Below are 19,670 nucleotides of genomic sequence, written 5' to 3'. Positions count from 1 at the left end.
CCTAATGCACTGCGAAGTGCTTGCGCCACGATACCGGATCTGAACTTCCCGCCTGTCTCTTAGAGCTGGAGCAGCAGCCTCCCAGCCAGCCTCCCAAGAAGCTCAGTGCCGATTGGCTCTTGCTGCGCCCAATGGGAGACCGCACCCTGCGCAGGTGGGCCCCGCGCTCTCTAGGAAGGCGGCAGTTGCCAGGAAACCGCGTAAACATCGGAGCTCTCAGCCGGCCATCGCTTCTGCAGCGAGCGGTGGTGGCAGCTGGATCCTCAGAGCGGGATTTTCCTCTGCCAAGATGGTGAGCCTGTCGGGGGTTTCGAAACTACTTGTTTATCTATTGATTTAATTGTAGTTTAGAGCCAGGCTGCATCTAAAAATAGGATTTGGAGTGCCTAATCGGAGAATTAAGTGGGAGAACTTGTTCGATTTGCTTTCAGAAGCCTCATGCGCTATTGTTTAAGCAGCGCTCGCGGTGGCTTCCAGCCTTTTTCAAATTTTCCCCAGACTGTATTAGATCTGCCTGATGAAAATTTGGTTTGGCACCCCCCCATTTTTTTTTTTTTTTTGCCATATTTCTGGAAATTTGGGAAAAGATTAAGAACCTTGAACAAATACGTGGGGAAGAAAGTCCAGGAGACAGCAGATGAATTAGGTAGCAGCGGATTGACCTGTTAAATCTGTATTAGGAAAACCTGACCAGCTTCTTTCTGAATGATACTTTCTGGCCAAGGGGTAAAGGAGGCGCGGGGGTGGGCGTAGCGGGGAATGAGGAGAGGAATTCCGTGTGTTGTGGTAAAGGGCTAGGTCTATAGAGCTCACCTGCGCGTCTTTGAATACTAGTACTGCTGTTTTTTTAAGCCGAGGAACCTTGGGTAAAGTTGCTTTTACTTTTCATGTCTCATCTATAAGATGGGGAATAATAAAAGTAATTTATTGATATATCAATTATGTTTATCTACCGTATGTACTTTTTTATTGTGTTACATTTCTCTGAATTTAGGAAAGAAGCCAAAGGCCCTTTGTTTATTCTGTTATCTATTTTTGTACCAGGGGCTTGCAGCGGTATACTTTTAAAAATTAGATATTGGAATACCAAAGTATGAATACTTCCCCTCCCCGCCCCCCCGTTATAGGCTTCTAGAAGGCGAACTTTGAGCTTCAGTGAAAGGCATCAGAAACAAGTAGATACAAATTACTGCAAACAACTACATGTCCAGTCCGTAAGAAAGATACAAAATCAAATCAGGGACCAAATGGTACAGAATGAAAATGATGACTTCGTGGAGCGCAAGAGATTCCTCAGATTATTACAGGATGAACAATTTGAGTTGGATATGGAAGAGGCCATTCAAAAGGTACATTTTACTATTCATTGACATTTTTTTTCTTCATTTTTTCGTTGGAAATGATGAAAACCAGCTGCTGATGCTGGAATTGAGTAGATAGATAATAAGATCAGGTACAGGATGTCTCATCATAAGTCAGACCAATGTAGTGGTAAAGAGCTGGGTTTTTGGAGTTAGACTGTATGACTTTAAATCCTAGTAGGGCTGTATGTAAGCATGCTCTGGAGCCCTGGGTAAACTGACTTTACTTTTCTCCCTCCTCTATAAAATGGCAATTATAATAGTATCCGCTTGGTAGAAGTTTTGATAATTTATGAGTTAGTACATGCAGAGCACTTGGAATAGTGCCTGTAACAGAGTAAGACTCAATGTTTTGGTTTTTTGTTTTGTTTTGTTTTTAAATTTTTTTTCATAAACATGAAATCCGTAATTACTGACTTCCACAGTTTTGTTCATGTAAGTAAAATTTGGCTACTTTCCATAAAATTTGAAAGACAAAAATTTAAGAGTACCTTTTTTGAATTTATTGAGATTAAACATGTACATTACTCAGTGGTAGAAAATGAACATGTATGTATTAGGTATGATTTACTTATTCTTGATTTTGAAATACTGCCTTGAAGAATTCAAGTACAGTATGTATATAATTCCTAAAATATGGAGATAATTTTTTTGTGGAAACTTTAAATATTTTAAAGAATGAGTGTGGTAAAAAAGGGAAACCAATTAGAAATGAGTTCTCGTAAATGAAGAAGTTTCTCTGATATTTCAGAATTTTTCGAGTTCCTGCTGTATGTTCAACATTTTGTAGGATATTGTGAGGAATAACAAAAGCAACTTTTTAAAAGTGGTATCCATTCCTCTGAGCTCCAAATTCATAAGGCTTAGACATGATTTTTCAACTCTGAGCAATAGGATCCTAGGGATTAGATATTTTCCTCTTCTTTTTATTCTTATTTTTTCTTTAGTTTTAAAGAAAATCCTAAATATCATATCACCTCTTTCGTGTATACTTCAGTATGCATCTTAAAAAATATACTTTCTTACATAGTAGTAGAATAATGCCGCTATCTCAACTACTAAAATTAACAGTAAATTCTAGGTATTATTTAATGCCATTCCATAATCAAGTTTTGGTGATTGTGTCAAAATCTGTTTTTACAGTTGGTTTGTTTGAATCAGGATCCAAATAAGGTTCATACAGTATATTTGGTTGTTACGGCTGGGGGGAGGGGTAGAGGGAAGGGATTAGAGAGACTCTTAAGCAGGCTCCATGCCTAGTGCAGAACTGATATGCGGCTCTCTCTCATAACCCTGAGATCATGACCTGAGCGGAAGTGAAGAGTCAGATGCTTAACTGACTGAGCCACCGACGTGCCCCCATCCTTTTTTTTTTTTTTAACTTCATGTTTCTAATTTGTTAAAGTAGGCCAGCTGTTTTATGATATTCCATATTCTGAATTTACCTGTTTGCTTTCTCCTTTGTTCATGTAATTTGTTTCCCTAACTTCTATATTTTTTCAAAATGGAAGTTAATCCTAAAGGCATGATTAGATTTAGGTAGAACCTTCTGGCAATCATTCTGTAGGTGATGCTATGCTTGGTATTGTACCACATCTGCAGGCACATGACGTCTGCTTGGTCCACTTGTAGTGATACTAGTGTTGATAAACATGTACATTCTAGTACCTCTAGTGAGGCATTCTGGTTCCTCTGTTATAAAATTCCTGATCAACCTTTCACCTGTGGTTTCACCAATGAATCTTTCCTTTCATTAGGGATTGCAAAACACTGATTTTTCTAATTTTGTTATTCCTTTCACATTTAATTAGCTGAAATTCCTGTGAAGAACTTTCCTGCATCAACTAGGATTATTTGGTACCTGAAATATAGTTATTATTGGAAAGGGAGACATATACTTAACATTCAGAGTTGGTGCTTTGGTCACTTCCATTGGTGTCTGTCAATGTTGTTTTTAAAAGTTTTCTTTAGTTTTTGACTTTTTCTTTTTGTAAAAAATCTTTATGGACTCATGGGTCTTTAATACTTGAATTAATTGCCTTTATTATTATTTTTGGTGCTCAAATTGTCCCATCTTTGGCCAATAGATGCCTTTATTGGTTCTGTGACCTTTTAACAAGATTCCTTTAATCTGTGATAGCTTCCTTCCTTTCTGTCAGAACAAAATGCCCAGGCTACTGATGGTTAATTTTGTGTGTTGACTTTGACTGGGCCATGTGGTGCCCAGATAGTTGGTCAGACATTATCCTGGGTGTTTTGGGATGAGATTAACACTTAAATTGGCACAGTGAGTGAAGCAGATTGTTCTCTCTAACGTGAGTGGGTCTCATCTGATCAGATGAAGGCCTGAATAGAACAAAATGGCTGAATAAAAGGAAACTGCTCCTTCCTGACTGCCTTCTAATTGGGACTTCAGCTTTTTTCCTGCCTTCATACTTGAAGTGAAGTATCAGCTTGTTTTGAATTTCAAGTCTGTCAGCCTTCAGACAGGAACTACACCATTGGTTCTCTTATTTCTCAGGCTTTTCTGCTTAGACCAGAGCTAAACCACTCTCTTGGGTCTCAAGCTTTTTGACTCACCCTTCAGATCTTGGGATTACTTGAGCTGACTAATTATCCCATTTATTTTTCTCTGGCTAATGCAAGGCTCATCTTGTGAATTTCTTGCTTCACACCTAAAGTCAGCCATCATATCAAAGAGCTCTATTATAGTCTAGCGGAAATAATATTTAGAGACAATTTCTGAGATAAATTTAGATTTATAATGGAGTTGCAAAAAATTGTATAGAGAATTCCTGTATACCCTTTACCTGGTTTCCTTTTATGTTAAAATCTTACATAATCATAGAAGAATTACCAAAATGAAGAAATTAGCCTTGGTACAATATGTTTTACTATAGGATTTATTCAGATCTCTTCAGTTTTTCCCATTAACTTCTGTTTTCTGTTCCAAGAATACAAACTGCCTTTAGTTGCCTTGTCTCCTTAGTCTCCTCCAATCTGTAAGAGTTTTTCACTTTTTCCTGTCTTTCATGACCTTGACAATTTTAAAGACTACAGTTAGTTCATTTACTGTATTAGTTTTCTGTGGCTGTTTAACAAATTACCACAAATCTAGTGGCTAAAAATGTTTATTATCCCACAGTTTCTGAAGATCAGAAATCTAGACATGGTATGTCATTGGATTGACTGCTTCGCCTCACAGGGCTGAAATCAAGGTGTTGTCTAGAGTGCATTCTCATCAAATCTTCTAAGCTTATTTAAGTTGGCAGAATTCATGTTCTCGTAGTTGTAAGACTGAGGCCCACATCTCCGAGAGATTGCTGACATTCCCTGCCACATGATCCTCTCCACAAATATAGTCTGCCTCTGGTTTTCCAGTTTTCTTCTTGGTGTTGATTTCTAGTTTATACCATTGTGGTTGGAAACGGTGCTTGATATGATATCAATCTTGAATTTATTGAGACTTTTTTTTGTGGGCTAACGTGATCTATCCTGGAAAATGTTCCATGTGTACTTGAGAAGAATGTGTATTCTGCTGCTTTTGGATGAAATGTTCTGTATATATCTATTAGGTCCACCTAGTCTAAGGTGTTATTTAAGCCTGATGTTTCCATATTGATTTTCTTACTTCTGTCACATGATGTAAGTAAAGTGTTAAAATTCCCTGTCATTACTGTGTTACTGTCAATTTCCCCCCTTTCAGTGTATTAATATTTTCTTTATCTATTTTGGTGGTCCTATATTGGGTACATATATACTTATGAACTTTACATCTTCTTGCTTGATTGACCCCTTTATCATTATGTAATGCCCTTTTTTGTCTTTTATTACAGTCTTTGTTTTAAGGCTTATTGTGTTTGATATGAGTATAACTACACCAGTTTTCTTTTCCATGGATATTGTTTCCTTTGTGGTTCATTGTCTTTCTTTAGTGTTGTGTTTAGATTCCTTTCTCGTTTTATTTTATTTTCTGTAAGTTTTTGGTTTGTGGTTACCATGGGCTAATCTATGTGTATAACATATGTAACATCCTATGAATAGAACAGTCTATTTCAGCTTGATACCAATTAAACTTGATCTCATCCAAAACTGTTTTTACAACCCCCCCATTTTATGTTTTGATGTCACTTTTTACCTCTTATTTTATGTATCCTTTAATTACTGTACTTTTAGTTTATTTTACTATTTTTGTCTTTTCATACTAGCTTTATAAGTTGACTTATCCACTACCTTCACTACATTTTTACCTTTCCAGAGAGATTTTTACTTTCATACGTTTTCTTGTTGTTAATTAGTACCATTTCTTTTCAGCTTAAAAGGTCCCTTTAACATTTCTTGAAAAACCACTTAGTGGTGCTGAACTCCTTTAGCGTTTGCTTATCTGAAAAACTCCCTCTCCTTCACTTCTGAGTGTTAACTTGCTGGGTAGAGTATTCTTGGTTGGAAGTTTTTTCCTTTAAGCACTTTGAGTATGTCATGTCACTCCCTCTGGCCTGCACAGTTTTTGTTGAACAGTCTGCCTTGTGGGTTTGGTTTGGTTTAATATGTAACAGATGGCTTATATTGCTTTTAAGTTTTCTTTTTAACTTTTGACATTTCAATTATAATGTGTCTTGGTGTGGATCTCTTTGGGTTCATTTTATTTGGAACTCTCTGGGCTTTCTAGGCCTGGAGGTCTGTCTCCTTCCCCAGGTTAGGTAAGTTTTCAGCCATTATTTCTTCAAATAAATTTTCTCCCCCTTTCCTCTTTCATCTCTGTTGGGAACCCTGAAATGCAAATACTATTTCACTTGACGTTGTCCCATAGATCTCTTAATTTATCTTCAGTTTTTTATAATTCCTTTTTCTTTTTGCTGCTCTGTCTGGGTGAATTCCAGTGCTTTGTTTTCCAGCTGTCTGAGCCATTCTTCTGTTTTATCCAGTCTGCTGTAGAATCCCCCAGTGTATTTTTCAGTTCAGTTATTATATCCTTTGGCTCTGATTTTTGTTTTATACTTTCCTGTATTTTATAGCTCTTTGTTAAAGTTTTCACTGTTCATTCTTTTCCTGAGTTCACTGAGCATCGTTATGCCTATTACTTTGTATACTTTATCCAGTAAATTACTTATCTCTGTGTCATTAAGGTATTTTTCTGATGTTTTGTCTTATTCTTTCACTTGGAACATATTTCTCTGTTTCTGTGTATTGTTTGGCTGTGGTTTTTTCCCTTTGATAGGCAAAACAGCTACTTCTTTCAGTTTTGAAGAAGTGGCCTTATGTAGGTAGTGAAAATTCTCATTCACCATTGATTAGTTCTTGGTTGTCTCTTGAACTTTTGTGATTGTCTAAATAGCCTGATTTATTCTTGATATGTCTCTGTTGTTGAGGGTGTGTCAAGACCTGCCAGTCTTCCAAGGGGGAGGAATCTTACTCAGCACCTAATTTCAGGCTGAATGGAAGCCAACCCTCAGGCAGCAGCTTTTGATATATGCAAATATATACAGCCCTGGGGGGCCACATTTGTAAACCCTGCTGGCCACCAGGTCTAGAGACAGAGGTATGCCCTGGGCAACAGTTGCAAAACTCAGGACTCCAGATGAGCATATAATCTCCTTTCTGGGAGGTCTTATTGAGCTGCAGTGAGGCCAAGGGAATGCACAATGATAATGTCTCCCTACTTATGATCCCTGGGGGGGGTGCCTTTGTAGCTTTTGCTTGTGTGGGAAACCTGAAGCCTGTTTGTTAGGCTGGAACTCCAGGATAAGGCAGCCTTTTTCACAGGGAGACTAGGTGTGTCTTTCACGCTGCTGTCTGTGCAGTGTCCCGAGGGTGTTGGCCTGCCAAGTACTGTCTTTCTGATTGTTACAGTCCTTGGAGCTCAGGAACTCCAGCCCCTTGGCCCTGGTGGCCTGGTGAACAAGGGGCATCCCTGGTGTACTTGGCATGCTTCTGCTCCAAAAGCGGCACTCGCCAGCTTCAGCAAGGCAGTGGGAAGATGCCTGGACTGCAGGTGTCTGAAGGCTTCAGTGATTACTGTGGGAGAGCACCTTGTATCTGTGCCTATACTGGCCCCAGGTTGGTGGCAGGAGAATGCCGCGACTGCTCCTACTCCTCAGTCCCGGCCAGGGAGTTGGGGGATGGCTATGACTGCCCCACCTATCCAGCCTGGGGACAGTGCTGAGACCACTTGCTCTCAGCAGCCTCAGTGAGGTGGTGGGACGGTGCAGCGCCCATGCCCTCCTACTCTGGGGGAAGTGATAGAGAGCACACAGGAGTCTGCCTTACCTCCATCCCTGCAAGAGCACCAACTGTCCCTTGCTTCTTGAGCAAATTCCCCCAGACCAGCAAATGAATTTCCTTCACATAAACACCAGGTGATTTTCAAATTGGTACTTTTGTGCTTGGTTCTGGGATGAGTGAGACTGCAAGTGGGTCTTGAAAAGGAGATTCTCAGTTTCCCATAGTACTTTGGGTCTCTTGGATGTCAGCCCTCTTTGTTTTCTAAACCAGACATTTTTTGTGCAGCTCTGAAATGTTGGGGTGCCTAATGTGGGCAGCAACCTCTCACTCCTCTAGCAGAAGTGCTGGACTGGTGAGATCTCTCTCTACTGTGTCTCCCTGCCTGTAGGAGGTTGGGATTTTGTTTTTTCCAAGACTATGTCTCTACCCCTTTACCCCTCTCCATGTGGTCCTTTTATCTTTTGTTGTAGGGAAGCAGTTCTTTAGTTTTCAGATCCTTTTCAGAAAGAAATTGTTAGAAGATGCAGGAGAGACATAAAATGTCCCCCAAAGTGAGAAGGCACTTTGAGACTGAAAATGAAGTAGGCCACTCCATCCAGTTTATACAGTTTGATTTGAGGTAACTTACTGAACGGCGCTTTGGATGGAGGACTAGTCACAGCAACTGCATAGTTATTCTCTGCCAAATCCAGACCTTGGTCCATAAATTTTTTAGAGCAAAGGGCACATAGAAGGGCACTGTAAGATCAAAGGGTCCACACACACCTCAGAGGGCTTGTATGCACCTAATTGACAGCTAACCTTTAATTAGATCAGGCGGCCCCACCTGTTCATCAGAAAAGGGAAAGACTGTTATCTCTAATAGATTCTTAGCCTTTGTGGACATTTCTAAGGTATGTGTATTCATTTCCAAAGGGCCAGAACACATAGCCCCAAGAAAGGTCACTGAGCAACCATGAAAGATGGAGAGCCCAAGATGGAGTCAGTACTGTCAGCCGTCCTACAGAAATGATCCATATGTAGCTGTAGATTTTGTGCATCCACGAGAGGAGATGAGTTCGGTTAATTTGACGTAGTCTGCGCTCTCTTATTACCCCCACATTTAGTTGATTTCTTTAAAATTTTTTGTGTTGAAATAATTACAAATTTTTGGGAAATTGCAAAAATAGTATGGAGAGGTCCACTGTGCCCTTACACAGAAGCTTCCCCCAGTGGCTACATCTTGCATAACTGTAGTACAATATCAAACCTTAGAAAATGACATTTGTACAATATGCGTGTATACCTGTTATTTTAGCACATGTGTAGATTTGTGTGACCGCCATGTCATTCAAGATGCAGAACTGGTCCATCACCACCAAGACCTCATTCATGCTACCCCACTGTAATCATAGACTTCCTTTAGCCCCTACTATGTCTGATTTGTTTTCCATCTGTATAGTTTTGTTCTTTCAAGACTGTTACATAAATGTAATCATGTGTGAATCCATACATGTGTGAAATTATATGTCTGTGACCTTTAGAACAGGTATTCTTCCACTCAGTATAATGCTTTGGAGAGTCATCCAAGTTGTTGGATTTATCAATAGTTAATTCTTTTTTATTGCTGAGTAGTAGTGCATGGTATGAATATACTGGTTGATTTCTTTTAAATTTGCATGTTATAAAATTATTAATTCTCTTTGATATATAGTTCTATGGATTTTACAAATGAATAGATTTCAGTTTCCACCATCACAGTGTCATGCAAACAATTCTGTCACCTCAAAAGTCCCAGCATGCTGCTGCTTTGTAGTCTACCACTCACTCACCCCTTTCCCCAGGCCCTGGAAACCACTGATTTCTTTTTTTCCCAGTAGGTTCATCTTTTCCATAGTGTCATATTATTGGAATTATGCAAGATATCACCTTTTGGGTCTCACTTCTTTCACTTAGCAAACCAAATGTAAGATTCCATGTTGTTGCATGAATTATTCCTTTTAGTGCTGAGTGGTATGGTCATACTCTAACGTATGGATGTACCATCTGCGTGTTGAAAAAAATCCGTCTTGTTTCCAGTTTATGGCAACTGTGACTGAAGCTGCTATATAAGCTTTTATTACAAACTTTAATATGAATGTAAATTTTCATTTCTCTTGGATAGATATATGGGAATAGGATGGTTGGGTCATACGGTAGGTGTTTGCTTCATTTGGTGAGAAACCGCCAAACCATTTTGCAAAGGTGCTGCTTTATTTTGCATTTCCTCAAGTAACATATGAGAATTCTAGCTGCTTTGTGTTATCACCAGTACTTGCAGTTGCTTTTTGTTAATTGAAATTTTTATTTAGATAATTATGGAGTCATCTGCAGTTGTAAGAAATAATACAGAGAGTCCCAGTATACCCTGTACCTAATTTTTCTAATGGCACATCTTGCAAAGGTATAGTACAATATCAGAAGCAAGACACCAGCAATGATACAGCCCACCCACCTTGTTCAGATTTCCCTTTTAGCTGTGCTCGTGTGTGTGTGTGTGTGTGTGTGTGTGTGTGTGTGTGTGTGTGTAGTTCTGTACAGTTTATCACATGTGAGGTTTGTATTTCCAACACCAGAGTCAAGATCCGAGGGAGTTCCATGACAAGGATCCCTCATTTCATCCTTTCATAAACCTCACCATCTCTTTCTTGGATACACTTACCTCATCCCCGACTCTGGCAACTACTATGTTCTCTATTTCTATAATTTTGTCATTTCAAGAATGTGATCTATACAACTCAACAATAACAGACCAAAAAAAAATCCTTTAATGGGTAAATGATTTCAGTAGCCATTTCTCCAAAGAAGACATACAAATGGGCAATAAGCACAAAAAAAGATGCTCAACATCATTAGTCAGTAGGGAGATGCAAATCAAAATCGCAGTTAGGTGCCCCTTCAGAACCATGAAGTTTGCTATATATATAGCAATCTTCATATATATATAATTTTAAGATTTTTAAAAGATTTTATTTATTTATTTAATAGAGATCACAGGTAGGCAGAGAGGCAGGCAGAGAGAGGGGCAGAAGCAGGCTCCCCGCTGAGCAGAGAGCCCGATGTGGGGCTCGGTCCCAGGACCCTGAGATCACGACCTGAGCTGAAGGCAGAAGCTTAACCCATGGAGCCACCCAGCTGTCCCATGCTATATATTTTTTAAAAATTTAAAAAGGACATTAAATGCTGACGAAGAGGTGGAGAACCTGGGGGCCTTGTACAATCCTGGCGGAAATGGCAAATGCTGTGGTGGCTGTGGAAAGCTGTTGGACATTTCCTCAAAAAGCTAAATGTAATTGCTATGTTACTCAGTAATTCTGCTCCTAAACATATAGCCAAGACTGCTGAAAACATGTTCACATAAGAACTTGTACGTCAATATTCAAAGCAATACTATTCACGATAGCTGGATGTTGGCTGTTGAGCACTAGGCAAGTGCCCATCAGCTGATCCTGGACAGACCACATGTGTTCTATCTATACAGTGAATATCATATGGACACAGAAGGGAATAAAGTTCTGATACATGCTGCAACATGGATGAACCTTGAAAAATTACACTAAGTGAAAGAAGCTGATTTCACTTAAGTGAAATATCTAGAATAGCAAATCCATAGAGACAGAAAGTAGATTAGTGGTTGCCAGGGGCTAGGAGGTAGGTGGAATGGTGAGTGACTGCTGACAGGTGTGGAGTTTTTCTGGGGGCTGAGGAAACCGTGCTGTAATGTTAAAAACTTATACACACACATGCAAAATCCCTCATGTAGATGTTTATAGCAGCTTTGTTCATAATTGCCCACATTTGTAAGCTACTAAGGTGTCCTTTATTAGAGAAATGGATCAATAATCCAGACTATCGAGTATTATTCTGTGCTAAAAGAAATGTACCATCAAGCCATGAAAAGACATGGAGAGGGGCGCCTGGGTGGCTCAGTGGTTTAAGCCACTGCCTTCGGCTCAGGTCATGATCTCAGGGTCCTGGGATTGAGTCCCACATCAGGCTCTCTGCTCGGCAGGGAGCCTGCTTCCCTCTCACTCTCTCTGCCTGCCTCTTTGCCTACTTATGATCTCTCTCTGTCAAATAAATACATAAAATCTTTAAAAAAAAAAAAAAAAAAGAAAAGACATGGAGAAACCTTACATGTGTATTACTAAGTGAAGCCAACCTGAAAAGCCTTCAGACTGCATGATTCTGACTGTATACCAACCTGGAAAATGCAAAATTGTAGGGATTGTAAAGAGATCAGAGGTTGTCAGGGATTTGGGGGAGGGAAGGATGCAGGGCAGAGGTTTTTTTAGGGCAGTGAAAATACTGTGTATGAGAACTCTAATGGTAGATACATGTCCTTAAATGTTTCTCATACCCACAGAATATACCACCAAGTTAACCTTACTGTAAACCATGTACTTTGGGTGATTGTATCAATGTAGGTTAGTTGATTATAACAAATGTACCACTTGGTGGGGAATATTGATAGGCGGGGCAGTGTATATGTGTGTGCAGCAGGTGTATGGGAACTCTGTTAATTCTCCTCAGTTTTGCTGTGAACCCAAAACTGCTCCAAAAAATAGTCTGTTCAAAAAAAGTCCTGACATCATGATCTCAGGGTCCTGGGATCGAGTCCCGCATCGGGCTCTCTGCTCAGCAGGGAGCCTGCTTCTCCCTCTCTCTCTCTCTCTCTCTCTGCCTGCCTCTCTGCCTACTTGTGATTTCTCTCTGCCAAATAAATGAATAAAATCTTTAAAAAAAAAAAAAAAGTCCTGACACTAGATAGTGATGATTTTTTTGCAACACTGTGAATATACTAAAAAACCACTGAGTTACGAATTGTGAAAGGTGAATTTATGCTCTGGGAATTAAAGCTCAATTTTAAAATAAAGAACATGTTCCAAGAACATTATATAAATGGGATCAGGCAATCTATAACCTTTTGGGATTGGATTGTTTTCACTCAGCTTAATTCCTAGGAATTCATCCAGGTTATTGCTAATGTCAATACTTCATTCCCTGTTGTTGCTGAGTGCTCTCCGTGGTATGGAGGTACCACAGGTTATCTGCCTGGTCACCTGTTGAAGTTTGTCTTTTTCCAGCATTAGTTGTTTTGAATGAATCTGCTGTAGACATTTGGGTACAGGATCTTAAATAAACATAAGTTTTCATTTCTCTGGGCTAAATGCGTGAGTGCAGTTACCGAGTCATATGGTAATTGCACATTAGCTTTATAACAGACTACTGAACTGTTTTCCAGAATGGGACTACCAATTTACATTCCCACCCAGGAATAGGTGAGAAATGCAGTTTCTCACCAACATTCGCTTTGCCACTATTTTTTATTTTAGCCATTCTAATGGGTTTGTGGTGATCTATCATTTTAATTCGCATTTCCAGATGGCTAATGATGTTGAACATCTTCTCATGTGCTTTACTCTTTCTAAATACAGAATTTAGTTAAGCCTCTAGATCTTTCTACCATTTTACAGGAGATACAAAAGAGAAGCAAGTTGAATGGTATCCTGGGGAAACAGTCAAATTTAGGATGTTTTGGGACATTCTATGGGCTACATATACTAATTTCTACAACAAATCAGTGGTTTGAGGAAAGAAGTATGTATATGGGACGACTGTTACGGAATGAAAGAGACATAAGAGAAATAATAGCTGGATGCAACATGTGGCACTTGTTTGGATTTTGATTTGAAAAAGCAAACAAAAAGTATCTTTGAGACAATTGGGAGAACCTGAAAATGGACAAGGCATTAGACCTTACTAAGGAATTACTGTTTGGACAGGGTAAAGGCATGGTTGTTACATAAAGTGAAATTCTTTTCAGATAGAGATCAACACTGAATTGTTTACATGGTAATGACGTATCTAGCCTATGTTTTAAAATAGTCTATCAAAAAATAACAAAGGAAAAGATGAAATTAGAGTGGAAGAGTAGAGAAAGACGATTGGAAAATTATGATAGTTATTGAAAGTGAGTGATGGCTCGCTGAGTGTATATTTTAATATTCTTCTTACTATTGATTAAAATTTTCCATGGTAAAATGTTTGGAAAAACACTTATTGAAATAGTATTTTGTATTTTAAAATAAAACACAAACGTTTGTTGCTCTGAAGCTTTGATGAAAAACATCTGATGCTGGAGGACAAATAACTGAAATTACTTTAAAAAAAAAATTCAGGCAGAAGAAAACAAAAGATTGAGGAAACTCCAGCTTGAACAAGAAGAAAAATTGGCTATGGAATTGGCAAAACTAAAACATCAAAGCCTAAAGGATGAAAAGATGAGGCAACAAGTAAGAGAAAACAGGTATCTTGGTTTTTATAAATTTCATTTATTTTGTCTTTGCCTTTAAACTTTTATCTAATGCTTAGCACCTGAGAGTGAAATTTTTTTCTTTATGTCATTGCACTTTGTCAATATTTTGTCTGGAAATACTTATTGTTTTAAATGCTATGTCTATTCATGTGGGAAAAGAAGTCGTATTCAAAGAAGTGAAGTATTTAAGGTAAAAATAGCAATTGTTTCTTTTTTTAAAATGACCTAAAAAATAGACTCATGAGGGGCACCTGAGTGGCTCAGTCATCTAAGCAACTGACTTCAGCTCAGGTTATGATCTCGGGGTCCTAGGATACAGCCCCACATCGGGCTCCCAGCTCAACAGGGAGTCCACTTGTCTCTCTCCCCCTCCCCCACCCATGTGCTCATGCTCTCTCTTTCTTTCAAATAAATAAAATCTTTTTAAAAAAATGACACATGAATCTTACTCTTAAGTGAAACCTTAGGAGATACATAGTTTAATTTTCTACCCAGGCATAAATTTTCTACAGTATTTCTGGAAAGTGGCTGGTTGGCTATGGCTCAATACCTCTAATAATTGGGATAGAAACTTCTTTTTAATTCAGGCCTCACTTTGAATAATCTTTTTTCCCATATTGTTTCAAAACTAATTTCCCTGTAACTTCCATGCATTTATTTCAGTTCTGCTCTCTGATGAAAATCATATTTCATTTTTATTTAGGATATCCTTTCATATTTATGAATCCCCCAAATGTTTTCTTCTATAAGATGAATATCCTTCATTTGTTCCATATATAATATGATTTCAAGTTTCTTCACCATCCTGGTTTTTCTCTGTAGATGTAATTTACACAATTATTGTTCTAAAATATTGCCTCATAATTGTGTATAATGTTGCAAGGTAGTGCTTTCTAATAGTGGGACTGTTAACCACATTGTTCTAGAATATATTTCTTAATATTGCTGAGAATGGAATTGCTTTTTAGAAGCAGGCACACCACACTGTTGACTAAAACTCAGGGCTAAATAAATGCTCATTCTATAGTTATATAGTTGAATATTAGAAATTTACTTTGATAATTATTACATATTATCTTAACTGAGCTGGACTTCTGTGGGATATTATATGACCTGTGGGTGAGCTTCAGGGATTTTTGAGCTTCACTAAAGTATATTTATGTGTTCGACAAATGTACCCATTGTATTTTTCTGGGTCTATAACTTTGATCACGTTCTTTAAGGAATTACTAATGCTTAAAGGTTTAAAATTGCCAATAACATCTTCATATTGTTCTAGTTGTCTTTTTGGACATTAAGTCTCTAATCATTGTTAGCTGTTCCTCACGGGTTTATGTTGTCTGGTGATGAAATAACTATTTCATCATGTATTTGTCTAATTCACTGATCTAAAAATTAAATAGAGGAACTTTCTACTTCTAGCAATTTTTAGACAAGGTGATTCAAATAAATGCTTTCTCTGGGAACAGAATATCTGGAGAAAGTATAAAAGTAAGATCTAAGAGAGGAAGGAAACCAGAATGGTAAGCTTGGCATTTGTAGCTACACTCCTCTGGAGGTTCTGCTGATTCCAAAGGATGGCTGAGAGGTCAGTAAGCATATTGCATATTGCAAGGTATCCAACATCATTTTACAAGTTTTATGCCTAAGATTTGTATACTTTAGTGTATGTTTTACTTCACTAAGACAGAATTCAATTGGATTTTATTAGATAGAAACAGATGAAGAGATAATGTGCAAACAAGTTAGTGGAAGATATCCAGAATAAAGCACAAAGAGACAAAACGGTAGAAAGATAGAAAAGAAAACTTAAAAGAGGTAAGGTCTATGATGGCAAGTTCTAACAGGTGTATAATTTTAGTTGTAGTAGAAATAAAAGAGGATGATGCAGAAGCAGTATTTGAAAAGACACTGGCCAAGAATTTCCAAATATAAAGGACATAAAGCCACAGATTAAAACACAAAAAATGATGGAAACTATACCTACACTCATCCTACTCAAAGTTTTGAAAGGAAACAGTAATGAAAATCACAAAAGCAGCCCCACAAAAGACTATTACCTTCAAAGGAGCAGCAATCAGAAGTATGACTGAATTTGAAAGCCAACAGTGAAAATGAGAAGACCGTAGATTTAAAGGGCAAAGGAAAGTAATGGCCCATCTAGAATTCTGTATTTTGTGAAAATTTTCTTTAAACTTAAGGCAAAAGTCATTCAGTTGAGTACTTTTTCAAATAGAGTATGCTGTTTCTTTTTTTTTTTTTTTTTTAAAGATTTTATTTATTTATTTGACAGAGAGAGAGATCACAAGCAGGCAGAGAGGCAGGCAGAGAGGAGGAAGCAGGCTCCCCGCGGAGCAGAGAGCCCGATGCGGGGCTCGATCCCAGGACCCTGAGATCATGACCCGAGCCGAAGGCAGCGGCTCAATCCACTGAGCCACCCAGGCGCCCCGAGTATGCTGTTTCTAAGCAGTGTCAAAACTTCTAATGTTGGGTCCTATGTTGGGTCCCCCAATAATGGGTCCATGGTCAAAGGAGCGAGACTGATACAAAGCAAAGGTCAAGCAAAGCTTTATTTCGTGCCAAGCATCAAGAATTAAACCGACCGTCAAACAGACCGGTTGGGGCCGCCCCTTACAGAGAGGGCGACCTCTCTCTGCTTCACAGACTAGCTTTTAAGGGCAAAGGCCATGTGGTTGGGCCTGGCCACGCACAGGTGGCCAATGAAATTGTAACACAGAGAGAAAGCTGCACAGTCATGTTAGGTCACACATAAGTGACCAGTTGAATTACAATTTACCCTAGTACATATTTGAACTAGCTTATCACCTTGGTCAGAATTGGCGCCCAAAAGGCTCCCAAAGGGCAGGGCCCATACTCCTTGGTAACTAGGGAAACAGTATGCATCCCCCCACTGACTGAATGTCTCCACCTGGCCTGACCCACCCTTATATTAGGGCTTTGTTACCTCGGACTGGTTTCCGGGACTTGTTTTTAAGTAAGTCCCCTGGGGCAAGGGGAGCAGGGACAGTTTAAGGGTTAAACAACAAAGTTATTGTTTAACCAGATGGAAGCGCTCTGGCTAAACAGGTCCTTACACTAAGAGTTTTTCACTTTGTGCATAAGCCATGATAGAATTTTGACTGATGCAGAAATGGACCATTATTCTGATCAGTGTTTTCATCTGCTAATTGGCAGGTCTAAATTCAAGGAAATGTTTACTGTGGTACTCAAAATATATCCTAAGTTATTAAAAGTCATCTATATTAAGATTAAGCTCTTTAAATTAAAAGAAAGAATTTTTAAAACCCAGGGTAAATTTTGAAAGCTCATTGAAATTTTTTTGAAAATAACTGAGTTTGAAAGTCATAAGATTACTTTGTTATTTGATTTTTGAACACATGATTTTTTTTAATCCAAGAAAATATTTAAGACAGTTTCTCACTGCTTTTAACTTGAAATGGGACAGTTACTCTCTATTTTTAGAAGTCTTTTTTTTTTTAAAGATTTTTAAATTATTTATTTGACAGAGAGAGATCATCAGTAGGCAAAGAGAGAAGGGGAAGCAGGCTCCCTGCCCAGCAGAGAGTCCGATACAGAGCTCAATCCCAGGACCCTGAAATCATGATCTGAGCCAAAGGCAGAGGCTTAACCCACTGAGCCACCCAGGTGCCCGAGAAGTCCTTTTTTAAATTAAAGCATGAATCAATTAATAATTACACATGTGATTAACAATTTTAGTCAATTATTTAAAATTAATGATTAATTGTATAATTATAATTACACAATTTATAATTATATAATTGGCAACTGTACATTTATCACATTGTTAACACATAGTTTTATGAAAGGAAAGAAGTACCTCATGTATAATTTGTATTTAAGTTCAGCAAAAACTAGCTCAAAGAGAAGATAAGACATAGTCTTCCCTTTTAAATACATAACCAGTTCCCAGTACAATTAAAACAATCAAAGGTTTATAGCAACCAAGTGAATGCTGAATCAAGAAAAAGGCAACTTAGAAATGGTAGCAAAGTTTGTGGTATTATTTGTTTTACTTGTCTTTGCTCCATCTCCTCCCAGCTCTGAGGCAGTCTAGAAGGCAGTAGTAGCTCATATTGTATCTATCCCTGGTTCTGAAGAGAGCAGGGCAGATCTTATTAGAAAATTATTGTATATGTATGTTTAACCTACTTGGGAGCTCCCTGAAGGATTGACACAAGATGCCTATCTCTGTTTCACATAACTCCTAACTCAGGACAGAAAAGCACATTGTATCTCTGATAATATGTATCAGAATATGTAAGGGATCCCTACAATTTAACAACAAAAGACAATGCAATTCAAAAATATGTGAAGTACTTAGAGATTTATTCAAAGAAGATAGACAGTGGACAACAAGCATATGAGAAAAATCCTTAGTCATTAGGGAAATTGCTAGGATAGCTATAATAAAAATAATGAAAAATAAATGTTAGTGAACACGGAAACAAATTGGAACCCTTGGACATTGCTGGTAGGAATGTAAAATGGTGCAAGCACTGTGGAAAACAGTTCAGCGATTCTCAAAAAGTTAAATATACAGTTACCAAATGATTTAGTAATTCCAGCCCTTGGTGGGTATCCACAAGCACTGAAAACAGACTTAATGAGATATTTTTACACTAGTGTTTAATGCAGCATTATTCATTATTCATAATAGCCAAAAGGTGGGAACAATCCAAATGTCCATCAATAGATGAAAAGATAAACTTTGATATATATAATATCATTCAGTTTTGAAAAGGAATGAAGTTCTGATACATGCTACAATATGGATGAACCATAAAAGCAGTATGTTAAGGAAGTAAGCCAGACATAAGAGGATAAATACTATATAATTCCACTTATATGAAATACTAGTACAGGTAAATTTATAGAGACAAAAAAGTAGTTAGACGTTATCAGGGGTTAGGGAAAGGGAAGAATGGGGAGTTATTTACTTAAATGAGTACAGCATTCCTATTTAGAATGATGAAAATTTCTGGAAATAGTGATAGATGGTTGTAGAATATTGTGAATGTAATTAACACCACTGAATTGTATACTTAAAATAGTTAAAAATGGCAAATTTTTGTCTTGTGTATTTTACCACAATAAAAGTTATAGGATTAAAAAAACAACAAACTTATGGGTTTTAGCTAAAACTGTTACTCTAGAGTCATTTATAATCTGAAATGACTACTAGAAATGAAGGCTCCCTCTGTAATTATTAGAAAATGAACAGCAAATTTCCATCTGGAATGATTACAAAAAGAATATAGAAGAACAATAAGAGCAGAAACAAATACATGAGAATGTAAACATAAAGTAGAATCAAAGCCAAGAATTGTGCCTTAAAAAGGCTAGTAAAATTGACAACCCCTGACAAGAATGATAAAGTGTAAGAGAGAATGCATGAATAACCAATTTCAGAATGGATGATAGGATATCACTATAAATCATACAAATATTTGCTAGATTATAGGATATTGTGAACAATTTGATACAAATATGGAAATTTAGATAAATTCATAAATAGAACATTTTACCAAACTGACTGGCACAAGTTGTAACAGAAACCTAAATGTTCCTATAACTTTTAGACTTTTATATCTATAATTAACCTTGTTCACAAAGAAACCTATGTGGTTAGGTGGTTGGTGAATTTTATCAAACACTCAAATAATAACACCAGTCTCACATAGTTTTGCCGAATGGGAAAAGAGGGAACA

The 19,670-nt window shown here is 37.8% G+C and overlaps 1 protein-coding gene across 2 annotated transcripts in view; it reads left to right on the top strand.

The window, feature by feature from the left end:
• Positions 1-214: 214 nt before the first annotated feature.
• MNS1 (meiosis specific nuclear structural 1) overlaps positions 215-19,670 on the top strand; it is a 47,941-nt gene continuing 28,485 nt past the window's right edge. For both annotated transcript variants that reach the window (XM_046007064.1, XM_046007065.1), the window contains exons 1-3: positions 215-292; positions 1,128-1,349; positions 13,784-13,911. In XM_046007064.1, coding sequence (XP_045863020.1) covers positions 290-292; positions 1,128-1,349; positions 13,784-13,911 — 353 coding nt within the window. In that variant the 5' untranslated portion in view covers positions 215-289. The remainder of the gene's footprint in view (positions 293-1,127; positions 1,350-13,783; positions 13,912-19,670) is intronic.

Source organism: Meles meles, chromosome 6 (genome assembly GCF_922984935.1).
Source record: "Meles meles chromosome 6, mMelMel3.1 paternal haplotype, whole genome shotgun sequence".
Classification (NCBI taxonomy): Eukaryota; Metazoa; Chordata; class Mammalia; order Carnivora; family Mustelidae; genus Meles; species Meles meles.
Note: the sequence above shows the minus strand (reverse complement) of the source record. Positions and strands in the feature narration are given on the sequence as shown.